Source organism: Myxocyprinus asiaticus, chromosome 37, assembly GCF_019703515.2.
Source record: "Myxocyprinus asiaticus isolate MX2 ecotype Aquarium Trade chromosome 37, UBuf_Myxa_2, whole genome shotgun sequence".
NCBI classification, from domain to species: domain Eukaryota; kingdom Metazoa; phylum Chordata; class Actinopteri; order Cypriniformes; family Catostomidae; genus Myxocyprinus; species Myxocyprinus asiaticus.
Window position 1 is genome coordinate 34,168,670 of NC_059380.1, and position 22,610 is coordinate 34,191,279.

At 40.1% G+C, this 22,610-nt stretch overlaps 1 protein-coding gene across 1 annotated transcript; it reads left to right on the top strand.

The window, feature by feature from the left end:
* Positions 1-3,438: 3,438 nt before the first annotated feature.
* On the top strand, positions 3,439-20,705 carry LOC127428002 (caveolin-2-like). The gene is made up of 3 exons (XM_051676033.1): positions 3,439-3,787; positions 9,659-9,846; positions 17,615-20,705. Exons 1-3 carry the CDS (start codon positions 3,569-3,571, stop codon positions 17,763-17,765), a joined length of 558 nt encoding a protein of 185 aa, XP_051531993.1. The 5' UTR covers positions 3,439-3,568; the 3' UTR covers positions 17,766-20,705.
* The last annotated feature ends 1,905 nt before the right edge of the window (positions 20,706-22,610 follow it).

A 22,610-nucleotide genomic window follows, 5' to 3' on the forward strand; every position in this document is an offset into this window, starting at 1 on the left:
GTGGATGATGCAGTCAACATGGGATTGCATCATGTCCTGCATCATCTGGACAGACCAGGGACATATGCAAGGATCCTTTTTGTGGACTTCAGTTCGGCTTTCAACACTATCATCCCAGCTATACTCCAGAATAAATTACACCAACTCTCTGTTCCCATGTCTATCTGTCAGTGGATTACTAGCTTTCTGATGGACAGGCAGCAGCTTGTGAGACAGGGGAAACTCACTTGCAGCACCTGTACAATCAGCACTGGTGCCCCCCAGGGATGTGTGCTCTCCCCACTACTCTTCTTCCTCTACACCAATGACTGCATCGCCAAAGACCCCTCTGTCAAGCTCCTGAAGTTTTCAGATGACACCACTGTCATCGGCCTCATCCGAGATGACAGTGAGTCTGCATACAGAAGGGAGGTTAAACAGCTGGCTGTCTGGTGCAGTCAAAACAACCTTGAGCTGAACACACTCAAAACGGTGGAGATGATTGTGGTCAGGTTCCTGGGCACTACCATCTCACAGGACCTGAAGTGGGAGATACACATTGACTCCATTGTGAAAAAGGCCCAGCAGAGGTTGTACTTCCTTCGCCAGCTGAGGAAGTTCAACCTGCCACAGGTGCTGCTAATACAGTTCTACTCAGCGGTCATTGAGTCTGTCCTCTGCTCTTCAATAACTGTCTGGTTTGGTTCAGCTATGAAATCAGACATCAGAAGACTACAAAGGACAATTCAGACTGCTGAGAGGATTATTGATTGACCCCTGCCCCCACTTCAAGAACTATACACTTCCAGAGTGAGGAAAAAGGCTGTTGCCTTCTGGCCGACGCGTCAGAGCTCTGAGCACCAGAACCGTCAGGCACAGGAACAGTTTTTTCCCTCAGGCTATCCATCTCATGAACAGTTAAATTGCCCTATTGAGCAATAACTATGTGCAATACAGAGTTTAGTCTTTTTTATATTTATCCAACACATCCAACCTCTTCTGCCATTTCATTCCTCTGGAAAAAAAATAAAATAAATTTGCACTGTACATAACAGATTTGTATTTGCACTGTACATAACAGATAACAGATTTGTATTAGATTGTACTACGTATGTGTATGTGTGTATGTATGTATGTATGTGTGTGTCTGTGTGTGTATGTACGTATGTGTATAGCTATTTTATATTTTTTATTATTATCTATGTCTTGCTGCTGTTTTTGTATTGTTTTTGTATTGTTGTACACTGGAAGCTCCTGTCACCTAGACAAATTCCTTGTATATGTAAGCATACTTGGCAATAAAGCTGATTCTGATTCCTAGATGTGGGAGATTTTGTAATATCGTTCTCTAAGAGATGGGCAGTATTATCTACTAATTGGTAGAGACAAGCTGTAGTTGTCATAGCCCCATCATGTGGTGCCACAGGAAGACCTGTAGAGGAGGGAATAGCCGAGGTATGAGAGGGGACAGCCATCATAGGGGTGTGAGTGGGGACATTTAAAGAGACATTTACGGAGGTGGAGGAAACTTCAACCTGTGTTTCTGATTCAAACCTGTTGAAAAACTGGTTTAACTCATTAGCATGTCCCTTTGTCCCCTCCACTATTCCTTCTGACCCTTCCATACCAGTAATATTCTTCACTCCCCTCCACACCTCTCTTGGAATGTTCTGTTGCAGCTTCCCCTCAATCCTATTGTTACAGAACTCTTAGCTCTCCTCAGCTCCCTCCTCAGCTCCTTCTCTATACCCTTCTTAACTTCCTCGCTGTCACCAGCCATAAAGGATCTCTTCTTCCTATTCAGCAGGGCTTTAATGTCCCTATTGATCCAAGTCTTGTTGTTATTGTGAAAACAGTGAACCTTCTTGGTGGGGACAACACTCTCTTCACAGAACCTGATGTAATCCGTTACGCACTGAGTGAGACCCTTGATGTCATCCGCGTGATCTTCCTGAAACATCTCCCAATCAGTTATCCTGCAGCACTCCATCAGAGCATCCTGTGCTTCCACAGACCACAGCTGCATAGTCTTGGAAATGATAGGCTGTCTCCTAACAACAGACTTATATGTAGGAGTAAGCTGTATCAGACAGTGGTCTGATTTACCGAGGGGGGAAGGGCAGTGACTCTGTACGCTTCCTTAACATTAGCATACAGCAAATCCAAGGTCTTATCCCCTCTTGTGCTGCAGGTTACATACTAGGTAAAATGTAACTAGGTAAATACATACTAGGTAAAATACTTTTTACACAATTAACACCTCCATTTATTAATAGAAGCACACTGGGATGAGGTGCCTGCAGGTCCGCAACGGTGGAATGAATGACGTCACAGGCACGAAAACTCCCGGGGCAGATAGTATGGCCTCAACCCGACGGCCAACAGCTCAACATCAGGCATACAAACAGTACCCTTCATAGTAACATGGCCTGGGTTGCACCATTTGGAGTTAATATAGACAGCAATTCCACCACCCAATTTCTTACCGCTCAGTTTCCCCCTGTCCACCAGAACCAGCAAAAAGCCCGCCAGTTCCACTGAACAGTCAATTATTTTCTCATTCAGCCATGTCTGCACTCCCGATACTCACGCTGTCTGCTCACCAAGGCTGAAAGTTCATCCATATTATTAGTCAGTGAATGCACATTCCCCATAACAACAGCAGGAAGACACGGCTTGTATCTCCACCTCCCATCTATCTTTCTTTTCCTCACCAACACGCTGGCATGAGTTCCTCTTCTCCGTATTCTTAACTCCACCAGAATCTCCCTCAGACATGCAGCCGCTCGACTCTGACACAGAAGGAGCTCCTCACGTGAATAGACCATTATACGTTGTTGTTCAATGGTCATGGCATTCTTTGTCTTAATCTTAGTCGCAATGTTCTTCTTTGTCTTGCACATTGTAATCCAACAAGCAATCTATATATTATCACGATACTAAAAATCTAATACTAATACACAAAATAAAAGAAAAATAAGGAAAAAAGTCGAATGAAAAAAGATAAAGAGAGAGCTGTTGTGTCACACTGCCACTTGCTGCGGCGCCGGTAATAATGGTTACATAATGGTAATAATGGTATGTCTCCTGTTTCAAAGAATATCATGGCATCCATGTGTTCTTACTAAAGAAAGGATCCACGTTCATGAACCATGATGCAAATTTAAGTCAAATCTTTTAGTATGTATGAGTTCTAATAGTCTACTGGAATCTTTGTACTTTCTAACACAAAATTCAGTGCTCAAAATCAATGCTTTCATTGTCTTAGATATTTAATTCCATTCTTGATCTGCTACTTCTGTAGGAGCTCTTCTAAGCTTACCAGCAGTCCTCGTTTGACCAGTCACTAATTGTGTATTTATAGCAGATGTATCATCTTCCTATTGGGGCCTGTTTAGGAATGCCTGTCAGGGCACGGTCACTTTCCTAACATATCCCATATCCTGACTTCAGCTGTAAGGCAGCTAAAACTGCTCTTCATTCACACTGTATTTGTGGGAGACTGTGTATTACAGAGGTGTGTGAAACCGTGTTCATATGTTTCAATGTTGTGGGTGACCCGTTTTGTGACCTTACGACCTTTGTACTGATGACGGGCACCATGATGCAGAGTATGGACACAAGGGAGACAGAGATTGACCTGAGAGATGCGGGGGATGGTGAAGATGAAGAGGGACAACAGGCATGGAAGACACAGCTAGAAACCGTCCTGGAGGAAGAGGAGGAGGAAGATGTCATCTCTACACAAAGTGACACCAGGCCTCTCATCAATGAAAGGGATCCAAGGCAAATAAATGAGTGTCTTAAGGTAATTTTTTCATGTAAGACTTAAAGATATAGTTCACCCCATAAAAAGAAAATTCTGTCTTTACGTACTCACTCTCATGTTGTTCTAAACCCCTTTGACACTCTTTCTTTCGTGGAACACAAAATAAAAAATGTTAGCCTCTGTCACCATTTATTTTCATTATATTGAGAAAAAAAAAGATACAATGATGGAAAATTTTTACTAAATTTTCTGCCTAAAATATCCTTCTGTGTTCATTGTCAATTTGTAGGCCAACTAGGAAGGCTAATTCGTAATGGGTAATCGTAACTTCTGTTTTTTTTTTTTTTTTTGTTTTTTAAACAGCGGCTTCAGAATTCAACTTTGAGGTGTGACTGTGTGTATAATTCATGTTGTAGAACAAAACATGACAGTCCATTCAAACAATGTTAACCATTTTACCCATAAATTGAAAAGCTCCATTCTAAGAACCCATTTGAAACACTAGGAATTAGCATTTTTCACCCAAATGCTAATTGTCTTTCATGTTTTAGGACTACAAACTGAGCATCTCTATAGTTCATCCAAAAAATGAAAATTCTGTCATTTACTTATTAGAAACCTGTATGCTGTTATTTTGTGAACTTTCACACAACCTATTTTCCATACAACAACACCAAACTTGATTAAACATCATTCGCATTAAACCTGGAAGAGAGCTGCATAAAAATTCTTAAAAATTCTACTTTTATGTTCCATGGAAAAACAATAGTATATGGGTGAGTATGTGGGTAATTTAATAATGACAGAAGTTTCATTTTAAGGTCAACTTTCTCTTAATGTGAGTCCTAACTTATCGAATTTGCGGTCATCAAAGCATCAGGATTCAGTTTATGATCAGTGCTTGAAGTGGGCATGTTCTCACCGGTACACAGTACCTGCACTTCAATAATTTACTCTACAGAAGTGGTTCTCAATTTTTTTGGGTCACGCCCCCCTTTGAAACAAGAAAAACTTCAGTTATTTTTTAATAAAAATTGATAATTGCAAGGATTCATACCTATGAATGGAAATAAGCTTCAGCAGTCTCTGTAAATCTTTTTTTTAAATCCTCATCCAGTAATAATAAATGACTGTGATTGTCGCATCCTAGCCAGCGCTGAAAAAAGTAATAAGTATCAGGTGACAGTGCCATCTAAGCACTTTTGGTAGCAGTCAAGACCTCTGGACAATAATTAACACCTGATTAATGATACTGATAAACTTTAATAAAAACGGACCTTTCCACAATCATTTACTCACCCTCGTCGTTCAAAATAAGTATTACTTGTTTCATCCATGAAACACAAGATTGAGGGATGAGAGGATCATGTTTGTGGCTGTCCAAGCACCGAAAGCACATATCAAAGCACCTTAAAGTCATCCATAACCAGGGGTGAACTGGGAAGAGAAACTGTAAGAGACACGTACCTGTTGGGGGGGGGGGGTTTGCTGTCCTTTTTTTTTTTTTTTTTTTTTTTTCACCCAATTTGGAATGCCCAATTCCCATTGCACTTTTAAGTCCTCGTGGTCGCGTAGTGATTCACCTCAATCCGGGTGGCGGAGGATGAATCCCAGTTGCCTCCACGTCTGAGACCATCAACCCGTGCATCTTATCACGTGGCTTGTTGAGCGCGTTGCCACGGAGACATAGTGCGTGTGGAGGCTTCACGCCATCCACCGCGGCATCCGTGCTCAACTCACCACGCATCCCACCGAGAACGAACCACATTATAGCGACCACGAGGAGGTTACCCCATGTGACTCTACCCTCCCTAGCAACTGGGCCAATTTGGTTGCTTAGGAGACCTGGCTGGAGTCACTCAGCACGCCCTGGGATTCGAACTAGCGAACTAGCGAACTCCAGGGGTGGTAGCCGGCGTCTTTTACTACCACTGTCCTTTTCTGCATATTGCGGCGCCATTTTGCGGCCCTCTTCAGCCAGTCGCAGCACATTCAGCATAATGTGGCAGCCCGTTTCAGCTTATCGCCGCCCGTTTGGCCCCGTTTCGCGGCCGGCCCACAGGGAAAAGTCCCGGTTCTCCCTATGGCCAGTCCGCCCTGTCCATAACACTGGTGCCTTAGATCTCAATTCTTCTTAAGTCATATAGTTTGTTGTGTGAGGAAAAGACAGAAATGTAAGAGTTAATTCACCTCGTCACTCATCTGAAACTGGCGCGCACAAAAGAATTACCTTGTTTACATGAATGCACCTGACATCAATTAAGAGCTGTGCGTGCAGGATGCGCTGTGGTGCCAGGCTAAAGTTTAAAGGCAGAGGAAAATTAATTGCGCACATCGGTTCTTATGTGTATTTTCACTATTTCTTTTGAATGTGTGGAAGTGAACAAGATTTGAGGGTGGGTCAGTCTTCCGCGCCCCCCTTGCAATTCCTCTGTTTGCAACCACTGGTCTACAGGGTACCAGCAGTTTTTCTTGAGTACCGCCACTTCTCAGAGTCTCGTGGTTTAGTGTAAGTCAGTGCGTGATTTAATATGGCCCACCAATCACTTTTATCTGACCCTCAGAGTCTGATCGATTTTGATCAAATCACCCCAGCTAGCCAAATTACGTGGCCATTACATTACTGAAATATAATTTGATGACCAAATTTTCATTGTGGCAAGATTACGTTGTGACAACCGGAAAAGGGAAATTCTGAAATCCAAATAGGGTCTTTTTGGGTTGTCAAAGCATGTATGCACTACCTGCAGATCTGTAACTCATGAGGTTTCTTCATGCCCTCTGTTCAGTTCTGCACCACAAACCCAATCAGCAACACCTCAACCCGTCGGTTCCACATCTCATGTTCCATAGTCCAGGAATGATCCTACAAACCATCATGTGAGGTTCATTGCAAGCAAACAAGTTTGTAACAGCTTCAACAATTTTGGCTGTGTCAGACAGCGCTGCTGTTTCCTACATGTTTGTAATTTATGTGTTCATGCTCGCTGCATTTGCTCTCTTCGCCGTTCTTCTCCTGCAAACTCTAATAAAGTTTTGAGAAAATATTTATCATCTCCCATTATTGTCTCCTCACTAGTGCATAAACTAACAAATAATCCTGATAAAACATTTACACAATATCTCCTCTCAGGTTTAAAAGAAGGCTTCAAACCCAGTCTGGAAAGCCTGCCTACTACCAGTCTTATATGCGACAATTTACAGTCTGCAACAGCCGAACGCGACACAGTCGACACCGTAATTTCCAAAGAATTTGAAGTCCAGTTTCAAGCAATCCATCTAATCAAAAATGCTGGCGACGGAGCCTGGATAGCAAAAGTCGACATAACTTCTGCTTTTAAAGTCATGCCCATTCACCCAGACTTCTGGCATCTGTTCGGTATTTGCTGGCAGGAGAAATTCTACTTTGCAGTTTGCTTAACCTTTGGTTGCAAAAGTAGCCCAAAAATCTTTGACCTACTATCTGAAGCGCTATGCTGGATCTTGCTAAACAACTATGCGGTCCATTACCTCGTTCATCTTTTCGATGATTTCCTTACCATTTCCCCAAACTATTTTCCTCCAGCGGCTCATTTATCCACCGTCCAAAAGGTTTTCTCCAAGCAAGGAGTCCCTTTATCTCCCGAGAAAACAGCAGGCCATCTACATCTCTAGAATTCCTTAGCATCATCCTCGACTCCTCAAAATTCCAAGCTTCCCTTCCCAAAGACAAAATCGATAGGATAATCACTATCTACTCAATCCTGCTGGAAACAACTCATAGCAGCAAATGTGAAATTTCTCTATCGCCTATGCGGCTTTCTCAGTCAAATAAGTATTCTAATCAAAGGTAGCCAAGGATACGGCATGTAAAACCAATAAAATCACACCGTGTTATTTGATGTACATGACTGGATTAAACTATCCAATCACAATCCCCTATCAATAGATGTCCAGTTAGTGAACTGATTGAAGAGTCAGTATGAAAGAGCACACAGATGAAATTGCGGCTGGAAAAATGTCAAGGAAGTGTGCATGTACATTTAATGAGGATCTTCAAAAAGAGTTTAAATTCTAAAAAAGGAGTCACAGACAGAGCCTAGTAAAGTGAGGTGTGAGATTTGTGGAGCTCGCTTTTCCATCGCCCATGGAGACCGCACCGACATCGCGCAGCATGTTCATACAAAAAAGCATGTGGATGCTGCTAAAAGTAAGTGTGCCACACCAAGTGTTAGCGATTTTTTTTTTTGTGAAGCAAAGTTCCGAATCTGACAAGGTGAATGCAAGTGAATGACTTTTTGCTTATCATTCTGTTGTGCACGTCCATAGATTTCGCGGCCGGCCCATTGGCTGACTGCACTGCGCAACTGATCAAGAAATTATATGATCCAAAATTTTCTCCTACCCACACCAAATCTGAAGCTGTCATATGCAACATACTCATTTTTGTGCAGCTGGACTATCAGAAATTACTGCAGCATGGCAATACACTTTCCTCTCTCTTGGTCCAGCTCTTGAAAGAATACTACACATTTTCAATGGTCTGCGTGCATACTATCATTCTCAAGAAAAATGGCCAAAGTTTCAAAGAGATATTTTCAGCGATCCTTGCACTAAACTTTAGATTGGCTTCGCACTCAAGCAAACAGCCATTTTTAATTGTGCACTGGAGACAGTAGAGCAAGACCACATATCAGCCACAGAAGTGGCTTTGCTCATTCATGACCTGAGAAAAGTCTTGCAGGCCAGGCTGGAGGAATCATTCATACTCTCTGATATTAAAAAGCAGTTGGATGCCCTAGTTGAAGCTGGTGACGTGAGCGGATGATTTATTTCGTGCAGTGAGAAACTTTTATTCAGCATCGGTGGATAACCTCCAAAATTGGAGCCGCTCATTGGAGAACACAGAAAAACTTAAGTGGGCCCTACTGAGAGACATCGCAGAGTGGAAAGACATTCAGAGCAGCCTCGAACACTTCTACTCCAGAATCCCTGCTCTCAGTCTGATTGACAAAATCACGCTCTTTGATGAGTGGGCTTGCACTAAAAACATTGTCACTCATTGCATCACTGAGTGGAACAAGAACAAGACGGCCATGTCTAAGAGATGAACAGATGTTTTTCATGAGCTGGAGAGCAAGATCATCAACTTTGGAGTCTTAGCCGAGGTCGTGGAGTTTGTTTTATGCCTGCCTTGGAAATCTGCATCTGTGGAATGTGTGTTCTCATTAATGAACACAGCATGGACACCGGATAAATCTCGATTCAGTGTAACAGTCATGAAGGCAATGCCTTTCATATGTCTTAATTTTGGACTGGACTGCTCTGCATTTTATGATAAACTCTTGAAAGACAAGCACACACTGAGAAAAATTGCTGCCAGCGGAAAATTACAAGGTGATAACAGTTACAGATGCAGATTCACCCTCTACTTTGCAATGATCTGCGCCTAGGTAAGGATACGTCAATTTCATTTTTGCTGGGAGGGGGCTGTCCCGTTTTCCACAAAAGAATGACAAGAAGCACATCTCGCTTGGACAGATGTGTGAAAACACCTTCGTTTTGGCCAGATTTTCTTCGAAATGACATCACACCTGCTCGTTCTTTGATTTTGTATAAAGTATGCTTTAAAGGTGCTTTTATAGGGTAGTGTCTGAATGTCCTCTAACCAAACTTGAGGTCTGCCACTCAAACACTCTAGTGCCACTAACAGTTCAAATTTTCACCTACTTTTTTGTGTATACCTTTTAAAATCAAAAAGCCTATAACAGATAATTTCTGTTAATTTCTGCCAATTTCAAAGCACCCAGTGGTTTCAATATCGTCTGAAGAAAAAAGAAATTGTCCTACACATGTAATCAGAAATTTGGGTAAGATAATCTTAGGACCATGATTGTAAAATTCTTGCATCCACATCTTCTCTGTTGCCAGGTTAGTTTTGAGGATGTGATAGCAGAACCGGTGTCAGTGCGCAGTGGGGATCGGGTGTGGATCTGGAGTCATGCTCTTTTCGAGGTGTCCAGGGTGTGGTGTTACCGTATCATCACAGCTCTTTTGGCTGTTCCCGTGTCTCTTATTGCTGGAGTTCTCTTCGCCATTCTCAGCTTCATTCACATCTGGTATGAGCAGCTTCTTTGACTGAGTGTTTGTGACTATTATGACACATATGGAAATTATGAACATTATGAGCTCTCGTACAAAAATCACAAGTGTAATTATGGAACCTACAAAACCCAAGTTTTACGTGAATCATTTATTAGATATTTTTATCCAAAGCAACTTCACACTTATTACAGTCCCTCTAGAGCTACCTGGGTTTAAAGGTGCACTTAGTACTTTGTCCTCATTAAGAAAGTTTCACTCCTACAGAAATGATTTGTAATGTATAAAATCATGACCACTCACATGAGATGAAATCTCCATTCATATCAGTAACCTTATAAAATCTGAATTGTTAGTACTTGGAGAGGGTTCCCTCATGGAGACCACCATGTTAGGATCACATGAACAGCCGAATTCAACTTGCTTAAACCAGGGGCGGACTGGGAAGAGAAATTGGCCCTGGATTTTACATAGATACCGGCCCAAAAGTTGTTGAGCTGTCTTTTTCTGCATATCGCGGCCTCCTTCGGCATATCACAGCACCGTTTTGCAGCCCTCTTCAGCCAGTCGCAGCCCGTTTGGCATAACATGGCGGCCTATTTCACCTTATCGCCGCCCATTGGCCCACCGGGTAAAGTCCCGGTTCTCCCTATGGCTAGTCTGTCCCTGGCTTAAACTAAGTAACCGCCCTGATATTGGACAAATTTCTCATGTATTGAATTAATCATGACTGACTGTGAATAGTAAATTTCCACAATGGTATCTGTAACTGAAAACTATTGTGTTTGAATTATGCTGCATCCATGTCCCTAGGTGTCAGTTTAAGTCCAAAAGGACATTAACAAAAAAAAATCACTGGGTGATCTTTAAATGTCTTGCTCAACTTGAAGAATTTTGATAGTTCATGCATTGCCCCTTGTGGGATTCACACCTACAACCTTTTGATAACTAGTCTGGATCTTAACCAGGAGTTAAATTGGAACGTTTTTGAGGTTGGGGAACAAAACTGTACCTATTTACACCTTTAATACACATTTCTGGTCTTATTGTGCATGATTCATCAGTGCAAGTTATTTCAAAAAACAATATATTTGTCTTTGTAATCTTTTATTAGAATCTATCAACTTTCTCTGACTTTGAAATCACTATCCTTTTCCGCTGACATCTCCTAGGCCACAAAGGCTATTGAATAATGTTTTTCTGATTAACACTTTTTATTGATTCACACAATTGGAACAGAAAAGCAAAACATATATTCACAGAATCAACATTTAACCCTCATTATTCCATTTCCCCCTCCCAAACCTGACCCTCAAACAAATATCCCTGTGGTCACACTTGAGTATATACACACACACACACACACACAAAAAAAAAAAAAAAATATATATATATATATATATATATATATATATATACATAATCACACACATTTAAAACTACACTTCTCTCTCTACTGCCCCTCCCCGAGAGCCCTCTAAAACGGCCAAATAGCTGCCCCATTTTTTATTAAATAAATCTAAGTTGCCTAGCCTTCTACATGACATTTCCTCAACTGCCGCTACCTTCCCCATCTCTGTGCATCACACTTGAAATGAGGGCGCTCCAACCTACTTCCATTCCGTAAGAATAATCTGTCTGCCGATCATAACACTGGCTAGGACCCAATTTTTTATACATTTATCCCCATATTAATGATCACACCATTGCCTAAAATACAGTCTGGGGCAAAATTAAATTAGAGTGCCCAATACGTCACACATAAAACTCTGAACCCTCAACCAAAATTCTTGGATCTTAACACACCACCAAAAAACATAAGTTGTGTCCCCATCTTCTGATTGGGATCGCCAGCAGGTGGGTGTGTCTTTAAGACCAAGCCTATACAATCTAGAGGGGGTCCAATAGAATCTATGTAAAATCTTAAATTGCAAAAGGCGCACCCTTATGCAATCTCTAGATGTAGACTTGAAATTTTTTAGAATCCTAGCCCACACTCCCTCCTCCAATACCAAGTTTAAATCTTTCTCCCATAATCTCTTGACAGAAGTTGAAGCTCTGTCCCCCAGACTCTGAATTAGCAGGGAGTAATACACTGATGCCTCATGACCTTTTCCAAAAGCAGTAATCACCACTCCCAGAGTATCTGCTGCCCTAGGGGGGTGTATGCTACTCCCAAAAGTAGTACAGAGCAGGTGGCGCAGCTGTAAATACCTGAAGAACTGAGACCTGGGAATCCCAAAATGTTGAACCATATTTTCAAAGAATCTCAAGTACTCCACTTTCATATAGGTCACCGAGCGTATTAACCTCCCTCACAATCCACTCTGTCCAGCAGAAAGGGGACTTATTAATACATAGCTTTGGGTTCAGCCATATGCTCGAAGCGACATTTAAATAAACGTCCGAATTAAACTCTCTGGACACTTTTGTCCATACCGCGTGCAAATGCGAAATAACGGGGTGTAACTTAACTTCTCCGGTTAGTTTGATAGAAAGGCTTTGCAATGGTGAAATAGGGGCAAGAACTTCCTGTTCAATACAAAACTAGGGAGGGGCTCTCCCAGGTGGAAGCAACCAATTAACCAAATGTCTGAGACTGAATGCATAATAATAAAACAAAATCTTAGATAGGGCTAGCCCACCTTTGTCAGTAGGCCTATGCAATTTACTGAAATGTAATTTGGGACGTTTACCATTCCAAATGAAGGACTTCGCTATGCTATCAAATTGCTTGAAATAAGAGAGGGGAACATCAATAGGGAGAGATTGTAGCAGGTAGTTGAATTTTGGAATACAATTCATTTTAATAACATTAACCTTCCCAATCACAGATAAATGTAATGAAGCCCACCTGCCCACATCGCTCGAAAACCTTTTTATTAAAGGGTCAAAATTAACTCTAACTAAATCACATAAATTTGCTGGGAATAAAATACCCAAATACCTGTTTGGGCCACTGGAAGATGCCTGGCTGAAAAGCCGTTTCTGGGCAGTACGCTGTCAGAGCCACAGCTTCGGATTTAGACCAATTAACTCTGTATTCTGAGAACTTAGAAAAGGAATTAATAATTCTGTGGAGGCAAGGCATAGATCTAGTGGGGTCGGAGATGAATAATAAAATATAATCTGCGTAAAGCAAAAGTTTATATGCCACACCTCCTGCCATCACCCCTGGAAAATTATCCTCCTTTCTTATCACGGCTGCTAATGGTTTCAGGGCAAGAGAGAACAATAATGGGGAAAGAGGACAACCCTGCTGGGTGCACCTATCCAGAGGAAAATAATCTGAAATTAATCAATTTGTTTGTACTGCCGCTACCGGGTGTCTATAAAGTAACTTAATCCATCCAATAAAAGTATTCCCGAACCCGTACATTTCCAAAATCTTAAAAATATAATCCCATTCTACCATATCAAATGCCTTTTCGGCGTTAAGTGAGATGGCAGCGACCGGAGACTGATCATTCGCCACTGACCACTTGATATTGATGAAACACCTAATGTTATCAGAAAAGCTATGGCCCCGAATAAACCCCACTTTATCTATATGTATAAGAGATGTCATAATTCTACTTAACGGTGCAATATGTAATATTTTTCATGTAATATTCGCCTTTTTTTGCCAATGTGTGAACGGCTTGTAATGCAACTTAAAAAATGAGCCCTTCCCAGACTTCCTAGGTTGCCTATTAAAGCCTGTAGACTGATTTTCATGCGAAGGGAGCAGGTCGCTTTTGCCGGGAAAATCCAAATGATGTGACGTTTATGCGCGCTCCCGAGAGCCTTGCCTCAGACAGTAGCTTCTCTTATGCTAATTTTTGTAATTTTAGCTAACTTGATCTTGCTAAGTTTTCCATTCTTTAATGATTCCATATAAATAACCCTAAATTATGTATTAATAAGTCCCCTTTCTGCTGGTCAGACAGGATTGTGAGGGGGGTTACTACACTCAGTGACCTATATGAGAGTGGAGTATTGAGATCTTTTGAAAATTTGGTTCAACATTTTGGGATTCCCAGATCTCAATTCTATAGGTATTTTACAGCTGCGACACCTGCTCTGTATTGTTTTTGGGAGTAGCATACACCCCCTAAAGTGGCAGATACTCTGGGAGAGGTGATTACTTCTTTTGGAAAAGGTCATGAGTCATCAGTGTATTACTCCCTGCTAATTCAGTGTCTGGGGGACAGAACTTCAACTTCTCTCAAGAGATTATGGGAGAAAGATTTAAACTTGGTATTGGAGGAGGGAGTGTGGGCTAGGATTCTAAAAAAACATCAAGTCTGTATCTAGAGATGCAAGGGTGTGCCTTATGCAATTCAAGATTTTACACAGATTCTATTGGACCCCCTCTAGATTGTATAGGCTTGGTCTTAAAGAAACCCACCTGCTGTTGATGCCAATCAGAAGATGGAGACACAATCCATGTTTTTTGGGGGGGTGTTAAGATCCAAGAGTTTTGGTTGAAGGTTCAGAGTTTCATATGTGACGTTTTTGGGCACTTGAATTTAATTTTGCCCCAGACTCTGTATTCTGGGCGATGGGGTGGTCATACATTTGGGGGTCAAGCACATAAAAAATTGGGTCCTGACTAGTATTATGATTGGCAGGCAGATTATTTTAAGGGGATGGAAGTCAGATGGCCTCCCTCATTTCCAGAGTGGTGCAGAGAGATGGGGAGGGTGGCAGCTTTTGAGGAGATGTCGAGCAGAGGGCTAGGGGTTCGAGATTTGTTTGATAGGAAGTGGGGCAGGTATTTGGTGTTTATGGGGGACTCTCAGGGAGGGGCTGTGGAGAGAGAGGTTTAGTTTTAATTATATATGATTATTATATTTTTGTGTGTGTGTGTGTGTGTGTGTGTGTGTATTCTATTTGTGACCACAGGGGTGTTCATTGGGGGTCAGGTGGGGTTGGTGATTGGGGAGGGGGAGGGGTAATAGTTGACATGTTGTGTTTTTATCATATATTTATGAGTCAATAAAAAATGTTTCTGTATAAACTTCTAGCAAAAGTGGAGCCAGTTCTGTAGCATAAGATTTAAAACTTAAGGCCTGTAGGCAAGGCCTTAATTACCTCGCCAGGCTCCTCCAAATTTATCTCAGAATCAAGATAATTTTTTTGCTCAGCCGACAGTTTAGGAAGTTCTAATGGTTCCACAAAGTTTCTATTATCCTCTTCAGTAGAGGAAGATGTGGAACTATAAAGATCAAGATATAATTCTTTAAAAGCATTATTAATATCAGTGGCCGAGGTAAATATTTCACCACCAGCAGATTTCACTGAGGTATTTCTAGCCAGAAGCTTCCCTGATTTTCCCCCCAACTGAAAGTATGACTGTCTTGCCCTGAATAGCCAAAACTCCACCTTCCGCAACAAAATAGTATTATATCTGTATTTCAGTCGGGTCAATTCTCTGAGGCCATTAGATGACATTCGGCGCTTCAGCTCTGCCTCGGCACTTTTAATATCCCTTCCAATTCCACAAGATCTTGTGCTTTGGATTTTTTGGTGAATGCGGCATACTGTATGATCCGGCCCCTAAGAACCACCTTAAGTGCCTCCCAAGTCACGCCCGCAGAGGATACTGAGGACCAGTTGGTCTCCATATAGACATTGATTTCAGCCTTTAGCATTTGTTGGAATTCAGGATTTTGCAAAAGGGATACATTAAAGCGCCAGCTATATGATTTCCTTTTCTTCATATGTGGCAACACCTCTAAACACACCAGGGCATGATCTGAGACTAAAAGGTTTCCAACTGTGCAATCAATGACAGATGAAATGAGGGACTTATATATATATATATATATATATATATATATATATATATATATATATATATATATATATAAATCTATTCTAGAGTAAATCTTATGAACTGATGAAAAAAATGTATAGTCCCTACCAGATGGGTTCAAAAGTATCCAAATATCTGTAAGACCAAGATTTTTACACATCCTGTGAAGCATCAATGTTGCACTAGGGGGCTTGCACACTTTTGCTTCACTATTATCAAGGACTGAGTCCATCAAAAAAATTAAAGTCTCCTCCCAAGAGGCGCTTGCAACATCCTTTCAAGATCTATAAAATGCCCTGATCATCAACGTTAGGTGCATAAATATTAGCCAAAATAAGTAATAATAAATGACTCCCCTGCTCTTACTCGAGACAGCACTATAAAAAAAATGCCCACCACGGAGAAAGATGTGTTTCTTGAAGAAACATTATATCATATTTCTTACCCTTGAGAAATAACCTTCCTGCTTTTTATGGGGTGCCCCAACCCATTCACATTCCACGTGGAGAGAGAGACAATCCACTCATATTAACATTAGACATTTTGACATATAAGAAAAAATAGATTGTGTGTCAAAAACAAGATTATAAAAACCACATTCCAACATTAGTGCAACAATCAAAACAGAACAGAACAAAACAAACAGAAAAAAGAAAAACATGTACATTAACCCCGCGCACGACAGCGCCAACTGGCGTCCATCCCTCCAAGCTCAAACATTCCATGTACGCCTACGAGAACCCCCACGACAACATCGGATTGCTCAAGTTCGGTTTTTCTATACAAATTTTGTGAGACAGCATTACACAGCAAAAGATAATCTATAAAACAAACTCCAGCCAATAGATGGAATAAGCACAAAGAGCATGTGGGTTCATCCATAAAACTGTCCTGAAGGTGTGTTACTCTACAAAATAAATTCCAGCTGATTGGCGGACCCAGCACAAAAAGAATGCACAGATTCTTCAAACAGTCAAATGAATGTTCAGTGAGCCAGTCCAATCGGCTGCAACATGAGTGCAAACAAATGACTTAATCACTCCAATGTCTTTGCAAGAAATACTCCACAAAATGTGTACACAAGATCTTTATCGGATGATCTCAGAAATTTGGCCAGAACTGATCAGGGTCTGTCTCCCTCTGTGGATCGACGAGCAGGAACCCTGTGAGCTCGCTTGATTTCCAGCTTATGGCCTGCTATGTCGAGCAGATTCTGAAAGAGCCAATTTCACCGTATCCTGTCCCTCTGCTCCCTCAGGGATTCCAACGATACGGAAGTTATTCTGCCGGCTACTGTTCTCCATGTCCCCCAACTTCTCCCAGACACGCTCCAGATCTACCTTGGTCACTAGCGGGATAGCAGCTAATTCCCTCTCTGATGACTCCAGATACTTGTAACCACCACAGTGAACTTCACCTCCATGGCAGTGATCGATCGACGTATCACAGCAAGATCCTCCAAGTCAGCAATGACCTTCATCAGCATTGCCGACATGTTCAGCATCTCTCACCGCATTTCCCGCACTTCTCTGACAAAATCGACTCCCAGGCTCGCAGCCTGCTCAGGGGCGTCACCTTGAGCATGTAAGTGTCTTTTAATGTCTCCAGAGCCTGAGGATTTTGAATTCTTTGAAATATTGTCCTCCTAGAACAGTTATGGAACAGAGTGTATTGAATCTCACCGGTTTATGTCATTAAAAGTGTTAAAACCAGCAAAGTGCGCAGAGCTCGCCGTTCATACATCCGATCCTAAATAATGTTAACCGATAGCAAAATAGCTAATTTGGCATTGTTTTAGCAAACTCGCATTCAGGTCTGGCTCCATTCTGGTATGGAATGTCCAATTTTCCAAACTGGATAAAATTAAATCCCACCCTACATTTTTTCTTGTTGAATCTCCTGTTTCACTCAAAAATACATTAAATTACAAGTAAAATTGCTGTTCTATTTTGACTTTTAGCTTTTACTTTTCTATTCTCTTTCAGGTTCTTCACACCATGTGCACATGTGATTTTGATAAACACTGGTTGGTTGCAGACGTTATGGAGCAGCCTATTAGACATCTTCATCCTACCATTCTTCCAAAGCATTGCCAAGTGCTGCAGTGGAATTAGTGTTCTTCTAACACAGGAATGAGAAATGTTCTCTGGAATCAATTTAAGTGGGAATTTACAGAACATTTAGGGGCCGTTTACACAACAATGTTTTCAACTAAAAACGGAAAACTTTTTATGCCTTTTGGCTGTTCGTTTACACGACAATGGCGTTTTGGGGACTGAAAACGCAAACTTTTGAAAACAGGTTTCAAAGTGCAAGTTTTTGAAAACGATGCCGTTATCGTCTCCATGTAAACATACAAAAACGTGAATTTGTGAAAACGATGACATCATGCGCACGTGTATTATGTTTTCAGTCTATAGGCATGCACGCAAGTACTTCAAAACAATGCACGAGACATTCAAAACTACAATGGCGGACTACAGGACTGTGTTTGTGCTGCTCAAGGTTTTGAGTTTATTGACGCTTCTCCAGCAAAGTAATTGTAGTAATAAAGCAACCTCATCGTCCGTCCAGACAAAATTGCTCGATGCTTTCGCCATCTTCATTGTATTCACCGCTCTGTGGAAGCATGCTTATGTGCGCAGGCACGTAGTGTTTCTTTACAAAGTGATGTCAACTACTGGCCTGGCATGCATAATACAGCGTTTTTAGTAGTTTTCATGAATCCGTGTGAACGGGGATCGTTTTGACAACGTTGTCGTCTGTACGCGAATCTTTTCAAAAACGCAAAGGATAAACTTTTCAGTTTTTAGTACATCGTTGTCGTGTAAACGTACCCTAAGGTTATATTCGGATGACTGGACTATGTGGTGTCTAAAATATTTATAGTGGCCGCTTGACTCCTGGTCCATGTTAAAGTGGGACCTTGCCAAATGATTAGCATGTTAAATATTGAGGAAATAGATATTCTTAGCATGAGGTTTACTGAAGTATGAAAGTATTTTAAAAGGGAATGTTCACCCCATAATTAAAATTCTTTCATTTACTCTGCCTCATGTCGTTCCAAACCCTTATGAAATTCTTTTCTTTTATGGACCACAAAAGGAGATATTAACCTTCCTGGGCTGTTCAGTCATTTTGACCGATTTCAGTTTTGTTTTTTTCATAAAAATGGTTTCCTCAATCTGAATGGATCACGACTATGTGACTTTTCCTAGACTTGCAATCTGAACATACAAATAAATGTAGACTTAATTTGATGAGTTGAAGTGGTCATTAAAAAAAAAAAGCGATACCTTTGCTTTTCGTGGTCAAATTTGACCGACCATAGGAAATGAAAGGGAGAGGTCCTGACTAAGCTTTTTTTTTCTTTTTTTTTTATACAATCAATAAATCACAATGCAGAACACACACACACACACATAAATGAAGAGGTTGGACTATAAAACATCCAGAGTGAAAAGCATACACATACACTCACAAACACACACACTCTCTCTCTCTCTCTCTCTCTCACGCACACACACACACACATGAATTGATGACACTGTAACACAGAGCAACTTTTAAAAATCTGTCCAAAAATAAATAAATCAGCCACAATGCAGAACACGTGGGCGCGAATGAATGGGTGAGACAAACACAGCCAGAAGACAGAACACACACACTCAAGCACACCCAGACACACACACACACATACACAGATTAAAGAACAAAAAACAAAGTCTTAGTCTGACCGCAGTGTACTGTATGTGCTTAAGTGTAGGAGCAGCAGCTTCCAGACAAATCACTGCATCTTTCTGTTACGGAAACAAAGAAACTTAAATAAGCTAATTTACTTTATTGAGATCCCGTCCACACTAATACATTTTTGATTGAAAATGCATCTTTTTCTCTTCAGTTCACACTGAGTTGAAAACGTTGTCGTGTAAACGGCCCCATGAGACTGCTTTTTTTGTCTAGCAGAGCTTTTTGGAAACGCTCTCACAAGTGGATACATTTAAAAAACAGCATCTTCGCATTGTAGTGCGGACAAGGAAGATAGAGATATCTGAAAAAGATGATGTATTTGTTGTCATGCAATCCATTCAATCCAAAACAATGAAGATGGCGGCCCATGTTGTAACGGCGTTGCTCTGCCTCCTATCCACTTGTTAAAGATAAATGTGACTTTGGACTATGGCGTTATTTTTATATCACCAGAACTTGAATTTGAAAAAGCCTCTGAATTCATGATCTTGAAAAAAGACTAGGTGTAATTTGATGTTATCGAAATTTTTTGCTGTTAATTTGAAATATTTGAAAATATTTTGTGTGAATTCACCTAAAAAAATTCAGGTTTTGAAATTCAAGTTTGTATTATTCAAGGTGTGGATTTCAGGTTGTGAAATTCAGATCTCAATATTCAGGTTGTTCAGGTGGCAAAATTCGAGGATGGCATCCAGGAATGCAAGGAAGAGCAAACGAACGTCGGTGTAATCCATCTCTCTCTCGAACAATCGCAAAGCGATGGAAACAGCTCAAAAAAGTAATTTAAATGAATGAATGAATATATACAGTATATTATACATACAGTATATAGTAGTAAATATACAGTATATATCCTACATTTTTAATGATGTGCAAAACATCTTTTCTTTGCTCCTTGGCAATTCACATTGAACGAATCTGTTGAAAAGGCCATTAAAATTATTCACGTGCACGCATACATGACCAGATAACACACGATCCGCAGTTGATCCACAACACCGGCCAATCTCAGCAGTACATCATCTCTCATTCAGAAGTTTCACATGTTTTTGTGTTGTTTTGTGGTCTGATTAAAATACAAAACGTCTGTGATGATCACGTCTGTATGAATGTAAGAGCTGCTTTTAACTCATGAAGAACACACAAAAAGTGAAAGCAACCGAGGCAGTGTTTATGACTAATGTTTACATTGTAGTCTGGCGGTGTGAATAAAGTCTGTGCTTCATAATCTTATGTGTTGTTTATTGACCAACATTAGTATATAAAAAATATACTGTAAATTGACATTATAGTGCTTTTTTATTATTATTATTATAATGTGTTACAATCATGACATACCATATTCTGGGTGTTATGAACTTATATACATGAATGAACATATGAACATATGTACTGTATTTGATACGTGCACAGATATCTGAAATGTCTAAATAAAGAAGAAACATACACGTGTTATATCTCTGTTCTTCCCCTTCGTCGCAGCTTGTCTTAGGTGAAATTAAGCCGTGTCACCTGAAAGATAAATCTTTAATAATAATAAATAAAAAAAAGTTAGCTCTGGTAAGTAAACAGCAGTAACACTTTCAAGATTTATAAATAGAAATAAAAAATGTGCATGCTTTTGTCACATCCCACAGTGTAGCACACTGTCTGTAAGTAAATGGAAGTTTGGTCACAAAGGCATCATGATCATACAGTGATGTCACATGTAACAGGTCAATATGCTCATGCATTACCATGAATTATTATTTTTTTGGTATACGCACGAATTGAGTGTATAGGAAATTAATATAATAATACCTGATTAATAATAGCTACAGGAAATGACAAAGAATACTTTATAGGCCTCTGTATTATTATTATTATTATTATTATTATTATTATTATTATTATGTGTGTGTGTGTGTGTGTGTGTGTGTGTGTGTGTGTGTGTGGGCAGGTTTAAGTGGTTTATGAGGACTTTTTTTAGGTTACAAACTGGTAATTACAAGGATATTGTGCTATAAATGTGGTTTATGAGGACATTTCTAGTGTCCCCATAATTCAGATTGCTTAAACATACTAAACAATGTTTTATTGAAAATGTAAAAATGCAGAAATGTTTTTGTGAGGGTTAGGTTTAGGGGTAGGGTTATAGAATCTATAATTTGTACAGTATAAAAATCATTATGTCTATGGAGAGTCTTCATAATGATAGCTGCACCAACGTGTGTGTGTGTGTGTGTGTGTGTGTGTGTGTGTGTGTGTGTGTGTGTGTGTGTGATTGTTAATACTTAAAAGAAAATGTGAGGAAGAAAAAGACTGACATTTAAGGTTAAATGACTTGTGTAATGATCACTTTTGATCTTTCATGCATGCATTACATGCAAAACAAAAGAAACTATAAAGGAATACTGCTGTCTAATTTTAGTAAGGGGTACAATGCAAATGCACATATTACAGAACACTTCTTTAAGTATATAGATGGAGCCTAGATTTGTATTATCATGAAGGTACGTGGTCTGCCTGAAAATAAACATAATATATAAGACACTGACAAATCATCAGTAGTCTACATATGTAATACACATAAGGTTAGACTATCCAGAATTTTGATTAAAAAAATTAAAATGCGAGATAGCATGCTAACTCAAGCAAGACTGGTAAAGTAAACAATTAGGAACAGAATATGTGTTGTACCTTTGAAGTTCACTAATATTTACATTCAGCACTAGTACAAATGTGCAAGAGAAAGTGAAATATAATTATAATAAATATAAATATTTTTAAACAGCCAAGACATGCAACACACATTTACAAAACAGGTAAAGGCAGCTATTGTTTCAGTCAGCCATAGGTCTGTATTATTTCACTTATTTACAGTAACAACAAGAGGTAGCTATATACCCGATTCATATTACCTTGGATGTAATGATTAAACACACTCTGTTGTTCTCTGAAGTGTTCTTATAACATGGGAATGAGAAATGTTCACTGGAATCAATTTCAGTGGGAATTTACAGAACATTTAGATTACATTCTGATGACTGGACTATGTGGTGTCTAAAATATTTATAGTGGCCGCTTGACTCCTGGTCCATGTTAAAGGGGTACCTTGCCAAATGATTAGCATGTTAAATTTTGAGGAAATAGATATTCTTAGCACAAGGTTTGCTGAAGTATGAAAGTATTTTAAAAGGGATTGTTCACCCCAAAATGAAAATTCTTTCATGTCGTTCCAATCCCTAATGA

What these genes read in the sequence shown, in the direction of transcription:
- LOC127428002 (XM_051676033.1), top strand. Translation starts at nt 3,569, where the DNA reads ATGACGGGCACCATGATGCAGAGTATGGACACAAGGGAGACAGAGATT. An exon ending in AAATAAATGAGTGTCTTAAG is followed by an intron (nt 3,788 to 9,658) that starts GTAATTTTTTCA and finishes CTCTGTTGCCAG; the next exon opens with GTTAGTTTTGAGGATGTGAT. An exon ending in CTCAGCTTCATTCACATCTG is followed by an intron (nt 9,847 to 17,614) that starts GTATGAGCAGCT and finishes ATTCTCTTTCAG; the next exon opens with GTTCTTCACACCATGTGCAC.